A 13,565-nucleotide genomic window follows, 5' to 3' on the forward strand; every position below is an offset into this window, starting at 1 on the left:
TTTTATCCCATTTCATTGAATTATGCCATCAGCTACCCAGTTTTCAAGCAAAAAATTGTCTTCCTATTCTACTCTACCATCAACCCTCGTATTCCATCTGTCACCAAGTCTGTAAGTTTGACCTCCAGAATATGTCCTGGCGACTTATCCTAGTCTCTGCTGCCACCACAGTCCACAGCACCGCCATCCCTTCACCTAGATCACTGGAATAACATCTACTCTGAGCTTTCTTTCTGCCCATCACTCTTTTCACAGCAATTAGAGAAATCTTTTGAAATGGAAACCCTATCATGTCATTTTCCTGCTTTTTTAAGTCCCTTTAGTGACTTCTCATTGCCCTTGGAATAGAAACCCAAACTCCTCACCAGGGCCTCCGGTGCCCTACGTTATCTGTCCCCTGCTAACCTGTCGGATGCCATGTCTTAACCACTCTCCTCCTTGCTTACTCTAGGCATAAGGCCTTTTTCTATTCCTCACCCAGGGCTTTTCTTTCTGTTTGAAACAATCGTAAGGCTTTTCATGTGGCTATCTTTTCTGTCATCTTTAGGATCTGTGCTCAGATGTAACTTTCACAGAAAGGCCATCCCTGTCTATACTTTCTAAGTAGTCGTACCACCCCTCAGTCACTGTCACGGGAGTCTATGTTAATTTCTGTATTACACATCACTACCTGGTGTTTTTTCTCGTCTCACTATGCGCAGGGGCCCAGTGTACGCTCTTAACTATACTCCACTGCCTACCAGGAACACTTTCTGAAAGAGGGCAGTGTAGATATGGTTATACCTGAGCAAACAGACATGACTTAGAACAAAGAGTAGGTGAAAGGTGGAGGTTGGGTTAGGGTAAAAGGATTTGGGGTGATTTTTGTTTTCTTTTATCTGTGTCAGTTTTTTTGAATTGTTTTCATAACTGTCATTTAGTTGCTGCATAATATTCCATCATGTGGACACACCATCATTTCAAACTATCATTTTAATGTCTGTATGAGTCTATCATAAGGGTTTACCATAAACACTCTCTATAACTGCTTTATAGTCCATTATATAAAAGTACCATAATTTACATAACTCTTCCCATGTAACGAGCATTAAGTTGTTTCTAGTTTTTTCTTATTAATAATACCATCATGAACAAAATTTTTCATATTTCATATTATTTCTTTGGAATTTATTCTCTGGAATAGAATTAACAGATCAAAGAATGTAAACGTTTTAAGGCTTTTAGTGCATATAGTGAAATTGCTGGTGACACAGTTCTTTTGGAAAGTAGTGGATTCTGTTTTACCACAATCTTAGCATTATCATAATTTTAAAAATTGTTACCTAATTTGATATACGAAAATTAGTATTTTACTTGTTTAATGTACATTTCTTTGGTCACTTGTAAGGGTGAAGTTAAATATTTTTCCCCATGTTTGTCATTAAAGAATTTCTTTCTTACTGAGATAAATTATATGTATTAAATTTTCGTATACACCATGGTCTATTTCTGGACTATATATTCTGCACCATCAGTTTGTCTGGTTATTCTCATATCTGTGTCACATTTCTTTAATTACTGTAGTTATTTAATGTGTAGTAACATTGAGCAGGACAAGTATTCCTCTATTATTCTGTGTTTTTCAACATTTTCTCTTAGGTGTTCTTACTTGCTTATTCTTTGCAAAATAATTTAGAATTATTTTATCATGATCAAAGACCAAAAAAAAAAGAAAAATTGGAATTTGGATTGGAACTCCCTTCTCACCACTCCCCACTCCAAAATATAGGTATAGCTATATTTGGAGGGAATGGGGAGAAAATTGATATATCTCTCCTTTTTAATTAATTAATTTATTTTATTTATTTATTTTTGGCTGCACTGGGTCTTTGCTGCGCACGGGCTTTCTCTAGTTGCGGTGAGCGGGAGCTACTCTTTGTTGCCGTGCGCGGGCTTCTCATTGCGGTGGCTTCTCTTGTTGCAGAGCACGGGCTCTAGGCGCACGGGCTGCAGTAGTTGTAGCACGTGGACTCAGTAGTTGTGGCTTGCGGGCTCTAGAGCGCAGGCTCAGTAGTTGTGGCGCACGGGCTTAGTTGCTCCGTGGCATGTGGGATCTTCCCGGACCAGGGCTCGAACCCGTGTCCCCTGCATTGGCAGGCGGATTCTTAACCACTGAACCACCAGGGAAGCCTGATATATCTCTCCTTTTAATCAAATCTTCTGTTATATCTTTCCGTAAAGCTTTGTAGGAATTTTTTTTTTCTTATAAGGCCTGCATAGATCTTGTTAAACTCAATTTTTTTTTCATTGTGGTAAAATATACATGAAATTTACCATCTTAACCATTTTTAAGTATACAGTTCAATGACATTAATTACATTCACATTGTTAGGCAGCCATCACCACCATCCATCTCCAGAATTTTTTTCATTTTTCCAAACTGAAACTCTACCCATAAATCAATGACTCTCCAATTACTCCTACCCCCAGCCAACCACCCTTCTACTTTCTGTCTCTATGAACTTGACCACTCTGAGTACCTCATATAAATGGAATCATACAGTATTTGTCCTTATTTCACTTAGCATAATGTCTTCAAGATTCATCCATTTGTAGCATGTGTCAGAATTTCCTTCCTGTTTGAGGATGAATAATAATCAACTGTATGTATATACCACATTTTGTTTATATGTATCATCCATCAGAGGATGCTTGGGGGCTTCCACATTAAAGTAAAATATTTTATGTTTTTATTTTTGTTGCTCCTGCTGTAGGTATGAGGCTTTTTTTGTTTGTTTTATGTGTTTTAACTGGTGATTGCTGTTACATTTGAAAGCCTTTAGTTTATACTTAAGATTGTTATAGCCAGCCACCTTTTAAACTCTCATTATTTCTAATAGTTTTTCGGTGCTTCTCTCAGATTTTCTAATTATACAACCATGTTGTTGGCATAATGAAAAGTTGGTCTCCTCTTTTTTCGTACATTTCATTTACTTGTATTGAATTAGTCAACATTTTCAGAGCAGTGTTAAGTGATAACAGTAAGAGTGATCATAATGTTTTGTTCCTATTCAGAATGTTTTCATTAATATGATGCATGTTGATTTTACTTATATATTCTTTAGTATATGTGCTGCCAGAGCGAGCACTACTTATATATATTCTTTAGCATGTTAAGGACATATTTTTATGTTCCTAGTATTTTAGAAAAGATTGGCATTTAAGATTAATTACAAATCAGGAACAAATGTCTATTTTTATAGAATGCTTTTTCACTACTAGAGTTGGACCAGACTTCACAGGTTAAAGGCACAGCCCTTCCCAAGACACCAGCCTTACTTTGGGAGTCCCTAGGGCTACCCTTACTCTGACCAACTGGCTACAGTTTTGAGAGTCCCCCACTCATTCCCTCAGAGTTAACAATTCAGTAGAATGACTCAAAGCACTCAGGAAAGTGCTGTCGTTATAGTTTTATTGTAGCAGAAGGATACAAATTAGAAGGGGTGCATAGGGCAAAGTCTGGGAGGGCTTCAATCAGGAAGTTTTTGTCGTCCTCAGGGATGTGTTACCCTTCCATCCATGATGGATAGCAATATGCACAAGGTATTGCCAACCAGAGAAGCTCACCCAAGCTTTGGTATCCAGAGTTTTTATTGAGGGTTTATTATGTAGGCCTGTTTGATTGAGTCACTGGCCAAGGAGTTAAACTCAGTCTTTAGCTCCCATTCCCTCCCCAAAGGTCAGGCTGATACAGTGTGGCTCAAAGCCCCAGCCCTCTAATTCCATAGTTGGTCTTTCTGGTGCGGCTACTCCTATCCTTAGTCATTTTATTGGCATAAACTATCCTCTGTGGTCCAAGGGACCCACCATGAATAACAAAGATACTTCATCATTTGGAAAATTCCAAGGGTTTAGGGGTTACCTCCCAGGAATCAGGGACACAGGCCTTTTACACAATTGGCAATTGAGATGATACATATGCATGTGATCAAAACTACATTGTATTAAATTATTAAATTACATCAGTTAAGTCTCAGTCAACAATTCCTTTAGTGCCTAACATGTCTGTGCCAGGTACTCTTCCAGGCTCTGAGAAAGATTTCCTACTATCCTTCTAGCATAAACCCTATATGATCTTGGTGAATTATTCTTTTGCTGTATTGTCAAATTTACTTTGATAGTATTTCAGTCATTCATTCAACAAATATCGAGTGCTTACTATGTGCCAGGTACTGATCTAGGTACAGCAGTGAACAAAATAGACAGAAATCCCTGCTTTCATGGTGTTACTTTTTAGAGGTAAATTTATATCCACGTTCACAAGTCAGCAAGGTCTATAGTTTATTGTTTTGGTGTTATTGTTGTTATGTTTGGGTATCAGGGTATTAGGGAATGGAATTAACTTTTCTCCACATAGAAAAGTTTGTATAGCACAAGAATTATCTTTATGTCAAAGTCTGAAAGAACGAATCTGTAAAATTGTATCTGGAAGTTTTGGGAGATAATTTGTGATATCTTTCTGTTTGTTTCATTACTTTTTTCTTTGGACATTTCATACTCACATACAAAGAGGCAACGTAGCATGGCAGTTAAGAGTAAGGACTCTGGGACTTCCCTGGCAGTCCAGTGGTTAGGGCTCCACGCTTCCACTGCAAGGGGCATGGGTTCCATCCCTGGTCGGGGAGCTAAGATCCTGCATGCCACACCTCGGCCAAAAAAAAAAAAAAAAGAATAAGGATTCTGGAGGCTGGCTGCCTTTGTTCAAATCCCAGCTCTGTTAATTGCTACATATAACTCTGGGCCCTGGAGAATACTGGGTCTCTGAGCAGAGCAGTACTGCAGAGGGTTATACAGGATCTAGTTGTTTTGTGCTGGAAAGTCTTTCAGAATATCTAGATTGTCATATTTCCAGAAAGGCAGATCCTTTGGACACATCATTCTTCACTTGCTCTGTGATCTAGGGCTTCAGATTTTCACTCAGCTAATGTGCAGGTGGATTGTATTGTAGAAAATTATGTGCTTTCACTTGTATACTTCTTTAAATGATAGATTTTTGGAGAAATAATCTGTAGAGTTATTAGAATTGGTTTTAAAGATAAGCCCTAATGCTTTCCACTTTGAAATCTCTTCTTTTCAGTTATAGCACTCGTGTTCTATTTTATGATGCCTATTGTGAATGTAAGTGAAGTACTTGGACCCTTGTGCCTTATGCTACTCATGGGAACTGTCCACTGTCAAATTGTGTCTACTCAGATAACAAGGCCATCGGGAAACAATGGAAATCGGAGAAGAAGGTGAGATGAGAAATTACACTTGTGGTTGTGTATTTTCTGGGAGAGGCATTGAAGAACAAAATCTTTGAGTAAATTAATAAAAAATCTTCCTCTTTTGCATATATTTTTCATTATTTTTTTGGCTTAAAAAAAACCCCAAATGCTTTACTTTTACTTTTCTCCCTGATGCTTAGAAACCTTGTCATGAACTTTTAATCCAAGGGGGATGGGGGTTTGTCATTCAGTACCGTTGTTTAAAAGGAAAATTCCTATACTGTATTATTCCTTATCAAAATTTACCTTAAGTAATGATTTTAATGAAAAGCATTCTTCTTCATAATTCAGTCTTAACATTTGGTGAAAATTCACTGTAAACAAGGATCTTAGTACATTAGGTTAGTGCTACTAAAATTTTTACCTTTTTTCAATAGTATATAAAAAGAATGGATTTCTAAGTGTTCTAAACTTTTAATAAAGATTTAACTTTTCTACACATTGAATTCATGTCTAGTCTTTATTGATTATGTGCCATTTGTGGGGTTTGGAACTGTTAAAGGTTTCTTAGATATATATGGTATTATCTTACAAAAGTCATCTTTCTCAGAGTATCTGTAGATTTTTGTTCCCCCAAGGAGTTACTATATAAGATTTTTTCATTTGGTGCAAAGAATTTCAACATATTTATACTTATTTTTGAATGTTATTTTCAAAACTTTTTTTCCAGGAAAGAATATTCCTTGAAAATTCAGTTTAATTGATTTAATGTTTTCTAAGGAAATCAAATATTGTGCTGTGTCTCATTGGTATTTACAGGATATATCTTTTCACTGCATAGGATATCAAAAAATTGATCACTTGCTATTATTTTGTGTTCCCATGATTAAATGTGCCAAATGGGTAGATTTCTGGCATCCATATTTAAAGAAATTGTTCATTCTTTTTTTGGTTCCTGAAAAAACTATTGGTCATACATATGAAAATTTTCCTTCTAGTTATGTTTTTGAATGGCATTTCTATTTATTTAATGAACGAACAAAATGGTAACTTAGCACTTTGTTCTGGAACCTGTTTTTGCCCTTAAGTCAGAAATGTTCCTGTATAATTTATCCTCATTATATGAAGTTCATTATACTTAATTTCAGGTAGTAGTCAGTAGGGATATTCTGAGTAGAAACAGAAAAGGTCCTGAATAATCTAAAGTTGTTGAAATATTTTTTTTGTAGAAAATTACGAAAAACTGTAAATGGTGATGGGAGCCGAGAAAATGGAAATAACTCCTCTGATAAAGCCAGAGGAACAGAAACTTTGGAATCTGCACCCTTTAATGGTGGTTTTTGGGGGACTCTCTTTGGCAACAGGTGGGAAGTCTTACATTGGAATTTTTACTTGATTTTGTGTTCACATTAGTGTTTACATAGTATATAATCTGATGAGGTTTTAGGAATACGCAGTGTAAGCATATTATCATTGTGGTGGGATTTTTTTTTTTTTTTAAACATCTTTATTGGAGTATAATTGCTTTACAATGGTGTGTTAGTTTCTGCTTTATAACAAAGTGTGGTGGGATTTTTAAAGGTTCTGGAATGATTTGCTTATTTGAAATGTCACCACTGTCTGTCATGTTACCCATTAGTCCAGTAGTCTACCATAAAAGTGTCATTCTGTTTGATCTTTAATGGTTTTTTAGACCACAAGATTATGGAAATATAAATACTCTTGAAGGGTAAATATTTTAAGTCATGTTGGCCAACATCTTGAGAGAAAGAAGAATTTTTAAAAGATGAGGTATTTTTCAGTGTGAGAGCTGATTCCTCTTTAGATGTGGGGTGCAGGACAGGAGGCTGGTGTCGATGGGCTGTAGGACAGAAAGGGAAATGAATCCAAGACACATTCAACCTCCTTCATAATTTTGTAGGTTGTAACAGCGCTAGTATGACTCGAAGAAATCCTTCTTTTGTCATATGTTAATGTTTGTGACTCAAAAGTAAAGTGCTTTTGCAGCTTTGTTTTTGAAGACGAAGTATGTTCACGTATTTTTCTAAAGATAAGTTGACACTCTTTAGTTGAAGCGTTTGAGTTCTTTGTGCTGAACATTGTGCTGGGCACTGGGCATTCCTCTTCTCAGTGATTTTACCATCTAATTAGGAAGGTAAGAGTAGCAGGTATGATGCAGTCACCACAATGTAGAAATATCATAAATGATATCATGCTGACTCAAGGCCATGCAGGTCAGCAGAAGGAGTGAGTATTCTGGGGTGAAATAGTCAGCAGGGGTCAGGGAGGAGCTGAGAGTTGCTGGGCTTTGAAGCACAGGAGAGGGGAAGACATTCTATGAAGTGGCACAAACAGGCAATGTGAGGGCGGGGTTGGCATTGCGTCTGAGAGGGAAGACTGTGGACCCACTTCCTTGCAAAATCGAAAAGAACAGGCTTCCTCTCAACTAACTGACCCAAGTCTTTGGAGACTAGAGAGAGAACTGGCTTCCTACACCCTTAGGCAAGCTAGAAGCCTGAAACGTACAATTTCTGAATCTTCTTGATTTCCAGAATAATATATTGTACTCCTCAGAAGAAAGTGACTTCATGAAAGGTATTACTTTCAAAAAACTAACTAGTAATCTTTTTTTCCTTTTTAAAAAATAGGATGAAAAGAGTAAAATTAATATGTAGCAAAGGGACAGAGACTGACAATGACTCAGGTTGTCTGCATCCTATCATCAAGAAGAGACAGTGTCGACCAGAGATTAGAATGTGGCAAACAAGAGAGAAAGCAAAATTTTCAGATGGAGAAAAGGGATGCAGGGTAAGATTTAGATGAGAGTAAATATTACAAGGTCTTTTCTTTCCTGTGTAAAATTTTTCTATTCTTAGACTCTGCTAGAAACACAAAATAGGTACTAATAAATTTGTGTCATTTGAAATGTAAAACTACAGGATGTGAAAAGGAGAACATCATGAAGAATAACATGAAGACTGTACCTTATTCTTCTAATTTCTAGGACCAGAACTTGTTATTGCATCTGCCCCTGGTCCAGCCTTAGTAGGAGACTGGTAGATTCAATAAACAGATGAGTGTAGAGGCTGCTGTGTCGTCTTCCAGAGAGGCGGTGATAGTGTGTTAAGGTTTGGGAAACTATTTTCCAGGTTTAGGTACAGGCGTTCTGCTTTACGTCTAAAACTAACTACACTCTTACTTTATAGTCTTGAAATATTTTCTTATTTGTTAGACTGTGGCATTTACGAATTACAAAAAGCTAATATTTTTGAGCCATTACTGCAACCAAGCACTATTCTAAGTGCTTTACACGTAGTAACTCACTTAATTGTTTCAACAACTCTGTGAGATAGGTGCTTTTATTATCATCGCATTTCAGATGAGGAAATTGAGGCCCAGAGAGATTTAATTACTTACCTACAGTTACATAGCTAATAAGTAGAAGAGCTGTGATTCAGACTTGAGTTTGACTCAAGCCTGTGCTTCTAACCTCTACATAATACTGCCTCATCATTTAAGCTATTTAGTTTCAAGAAAGTTTAATATTTTTCTTTATTGAGACCAACTAATAGGTAGGTTTGTTCAGTTTTGGTTTAATTTACTTTTACTGCTTCTTAGTTTTTATACACAAGGCTAACTGGAGTAGTTTGGGCTGTCCCCTGTGAGGAAACTGCTGTTCTCTCTGTAGGAGCCGTTCGGGCGTTTGGGTAATGGGATTTCAGATGATCTGTCAAGTGAGGATGATGGTGAAGCCCTGACACAGATGATGACACTGCGGAGGAGCGTGGAAGGGGCCTCAAGTGACAACGGCTGTGAAGTTAAGAATAGGAAATCAATACTTTCAAGGCACCTAAACACTCAGGTAATTTTTATTTAAGCTTATAAAAGTATAGGCATTAACTCCCAAGTCACAAGGTATTTAACATGTTTTCCTATCGTTTGTTGGCAGGTAAAGAAGACCACTTCCAAGTGGTGTCCTGTTGTGCGGGATTCAGATAGTCTGGCTGAATCAGAGTTTGAATCGGCAGCCTTCAGTCAGGTAACGTATCCTTTTTCAAGGCGTATTCTTGAGTGTAATAACTGTATCCATTCCTTTTTTTATTGGTTGTCCTAAAGTTGTGTGTATATTTGCCTGCCCCTCCCCTGCCTCCAACTATGTGTCTACCTATCTAGAAGCTTTTATATGACTGCTCACCCCCAGAAAGAGAACAAGCTCTTTGTCTTTGATCTAATCTTAAAAGTATCATAGATGATGCCCAGAGAGAGACTCCTCAATCCCTAGATGATGAGAAGCCTACTTAATATTCACTTGGAATATGCAGTTTATTCTTAAGCATCGTTCCTTTGTAAGTGGCATTGATGCTGATGGGGACAGATATTTGAGAAAGGACCCCTGAGAGATGGGAGCAGTAAATCTCATCATGAAAGCTAATGGGGCTATTGTACATTTGGGACATTATAATTCAGAGGTGAGGAGAGTAGCTGGTGGTGGCTTTTGTTTTGATTGACAAGGCAGCTGGGGTTGTGGAAAAACTTTCATATCTATGTTTGTACCGCAGGAGAGCTGCAATGTCCATCCTTTTCTCAGCCTGATTACCCTTTTCCCTGTTTGGCTGGGCCCTGGACGTGACTAGGTCTACAGTCAAGCTCACAACATTTAGAGTAGAGGACACTTGGGTGTGTCAGTAGGCCCAGCCGCACCTGCACCCAGAGTGGGCCCTCTGGATGTGCTTGCAGGAGCCACCCCATCCCAGGGCACCTCACTTGAACAACCCCATGACTTGGCAGTAACTTCTCAGAGGGAGTCCTCTTTGATAGTCTGTTAGAGAGTCATCAGAGTTTCACATTTAACCATGAAAATGTATTATTGTTATGTGAAGCCTTGTCAACATAGTGATTGGTGTGTGAAAGCTTGCCAGCCATCACCATAGGTAACTTGTTTTCATTTTATTTCAGATATATAGTTGTTTTGTTTTGGGTTTTTTTTGAAATACAGGTAAATATTTTATTATAAAATACCTTTTACTGCAACAATATGGATGAATTTCAGAAATATAATGTTGTAAAAGTAGTCAAACATAAAAAAATAGCTATTTTCAGATTTCACCTCTAACAGAGTACAAAATTGAAGTTAATCTATGCTCTTAGTAGTCATAATGGTTGTTAGCCTTGAAAGGGAATAGCACAGAAATTGGGGCAGGAGAACTAGTAATGCTTTGTTCATTGATTTTGGTGCTGATTACACAGACATGTTTCATTTGTGAAAGATTTATCAACCTATAAACTTATGCACACATATTTAAGAATGCTGTCTTTCAAAAACTGTTAAAATAAGAACATATTCATCTAAAACACAGAAATCACAATGAAAAAAACTAAAAAAAAAAAAAATTAATTTCATGACCCAAAAACTGTCACTTCATTTTTAAAAAAATTTTAAGGCTTTACAGATTTTGTAGTTATAAAATTAATGTAAGGATGTTGTAAAAATTCAAATGAAGAAGTATATTTAGTAAAAAGCAACCATTTCCACTTACTGCCTCCCTTCCCAGTGTACCGAATCCCTCACTGTTCCCCACATCCCCAGATTGAACCCATGCTGTCCAGAGGGTGTTTATAGTTCCACATATTTATTTTCCTTTGCATAAGAGAGCATACTATATATTTAAACATATAACATATCATTTAAAAAATATAAATAGGAAAATTTGTTCTGAGTTTTTTATTTTCTTTATCTTGTAGGTCTTGCCTTATCAGTACATAAGACAATACCTCATTCTGTTGAACATCTGCAGAATATTCCAGTTTATGAAGGAATTTATTAAAATGTGTAAAATTATGACTACTTAATTTGTTTCCAGTTTTTCATTATTAAAAGCAATTCAGAAAAATCCTTGTAGATAGATGGGTTTATCCACTCAGGTTGCCATAACAGAATACCACAGGCTGGGTAGCTTAAACAACAGAAATTTTATATAGTTGTTTTTAAAAAGGAATACAAAAAATATTTGTTTTTGTTTTCCCTTAAAGGGCTGTAGATCTGGCATGAGTGGTGGCTCTCGAAGCCTCAACATGTTGAGAAGAGACTCGGAGAGCACCCGTCATGACTCGGAGACAGAGGATATGTTATGGGATGACCTGCTGCACGGCCCTGAGTGCCGGTCGTCTGTCACCAGCGACAGTGAGGGGGCCCACGTGAACTCCCTTCACTCAGGGACCAAACGTGACCCCAAAGAGGATGTTTTTCAGCAGGTCTGTAAAGGTGATGATAATAATAGCTGATGTTTACTGTGTACTTACCGTGTCCAGGCACTGTATTATCTCATTTAACTCTACAATAATCCTGTAAGGTGGACACTATTATTATCCCTATTTAGAGATGAGGAAATTGAGCATAGTTTGTAAGTGAAGATATTGGAATTAGAATTCAGGGGGAAGCACTGTTGAATTCCCCTAACCTAAATGTTTCTTCCTAGGACTTTTTCTCATTATTTTCCTTAGAATGACCCTTAATGTTCATTTTATATGAGCAGGGTACATTGTTTGGTGCAGTAAACTCATATTATATTTTCATAGACATAGCAGTATTATATATGAATTACTAGGAGATGGCATTGCTTGCTTCTCTAATAATGTATAAAGCAAGTGATGCTTTTAATTTTAGGTTTTCTGTTAATATCATAAAATCAGATAGCCTGGGAATGGGGATTCTTTAGAAGGTTATTTCAACCTTCCAATCAATATAGGAATTCATTCTACATCTGCAGAAATTTTTCTACTACCTATCATGTAGTAACAATAGTTCCTACTTCTTAGAAATATTGTGATATATCTAATGAGATAATACAAAGTGCTTAGCACAATGCTTGGCAAAGAGTAAGCTCCCAATACATGTTGGCATGGTTATTATTATCCCCATCAGACAATCAGTTAGCCTCTGCTTAAATACTTGTGGAGCTGGAGTGATTGTTATTTCATGAGCTTTTTCCACTGCTGGATAGATTAAATGATTAAGAAACGGTTCTCATATCAGCCTTTCATATGTTTAATGCCAATGATCATGATTCTTCTTAGTTTTATTTTTTCTTTAGGCTAAATATTTCCACAATGACTTAATAAATAGTGGGTGATGGATATTCATTTGTTTAATTATTGAATTTTCTTGATTCTAAGATACCATTGATTTAGGTTACACATTTTAATGAAAAAAATTCTGCTTCATTAAATGTATACAGTTTTCAAAAACTAACTAGAAACAACATACATTTTATTATTAAAGTTTTAAGCTTTTTCCTCCAATTTTGCTATCAAAGTTTGTATCTAAATATTCTTTACATTCAGTCTGAAGACTCATCTAAATTACCTTAGCCCTTGGTAATTATGAATAGGATCATGATGATTTTCACCTCCTTTGCACTTTTGGGATTTATAGGATAATTTTAAGGCATATGTAAGAATAACTAGGTAAGATGAAACTCACTATGTTAAACGGAATTCATCATTTCCCAATTCTCCCACCTAACCTATTCTTCTTTTATTCCCCATATTTCTAAATGTCACCACTAACCACCCAAGTTAGAAACCTTGGGGCCATTCTTGACCCCGCCCCCCATGTTTCCAATCAGTCATCACATTTTCTTGATTCTGCTGTATAATACATACATCTGCCCACCTGTGTCCACACTGCTTGGTGCAGACCACCATCAGCCCTCGTCTGGATCCTTACAACAGCTTCTCTAGGCTTGCTCCCCTTCGTTTTGTTTTCCACACTGCAGCCAGAATGATCCTTCTAAAATACAAATCTGATGCCCTTACAATCCTTTAATTGCTTTTTTTTTTCCATTCTGGATTATTTCTTTCTGTTCCTTTATTTGCTCTGATAACAGTCTTGCATGGTATAGTTTAACTCAACTAAACTTCTTTCAGTTTCCTCATGTACTTCTGGATCTTTACACAAACTGGTTTATTTGCCTGGAACACACTTTTCTCCAATACCCATTCCTTCATCTCACTCTTTTTTACTTTTCGGGTCTTGGCTTGAGTGATACTCCCTTAGGAAGCCTTTTCTATATGCTCCTAAAGCATTCTTTCCTTCCCTTATCATGCTGCACAGTAACTTTATTTAATCATGTCTCCATAAGTCTGTACGCTCTGTGATGTCAAGGACTACATCTGTCTTGTTCTTTATTATATCTATAGTACATCTTACATAGTAGCTGCTTAATAAATATTTTTTTGGCTAAATCAATTAATAAATCCATAAATGTGCATCAGCATTATGCTAAGCATTATTGTAGAAGGAGAAGAAATACACCAGAT

The 13,565-nt window shown here is 36.7% G+C and overlaps 1 protein-coding gene across 2 annotated transcripts in view; it reads left to right on the forward strand.

The window, feature by feature from the left end:
• Positions 1-13,565, forward strand: part of PHTF1 (putative homeodomain transcription factor 1) — a 75,467-nt gene that overhangs the window by 29,224 nt on the left and 32,678 nt on the right. For both annotated transcript variants that reach the window (XM_061186166.1, XM_061186168.1), the window contains 6 exons: positions 5,117-5,273; positions 6,476-6,610; positions 7,895-8,054; positions 8,935-9,108; positions 9,196-9,285; positions 11,277-11,498. In XM_061186166.1, coding sequence (XP_061042149.1) covers positions 5,117-5,273; positions 6,476-6,610; positions 7,895-8,054; positions 8,935-9,108; positions 9,196-9,285; positions 11,277-11,498 — 938 coding nt within the window. The remainder of the gene's footprint in view (positions 1-5,116; positions 5,274-6,475; positions 6,611-7,894; positions 8,055-8,934; positions 9,109-9,195; positions 9,286-11,276; positions 11,499-13,565) is intronic.

This window comes from Eubalaena glacialis, chromosome 3, assembly GCF_028564815.1.
Source record: "Eubalaena glacialis isolate mEubGla1 chromosome 3, mEubGla1.1.hap2.+ XY, whole genome shotgun sequence".
NCBI classification, from domain to species: Eukaryota; Metazoa; Chordata; class Mammalia; order Artiodactyla; family Balaenidae; genus Eubalaena; species Eubalaena glacialis.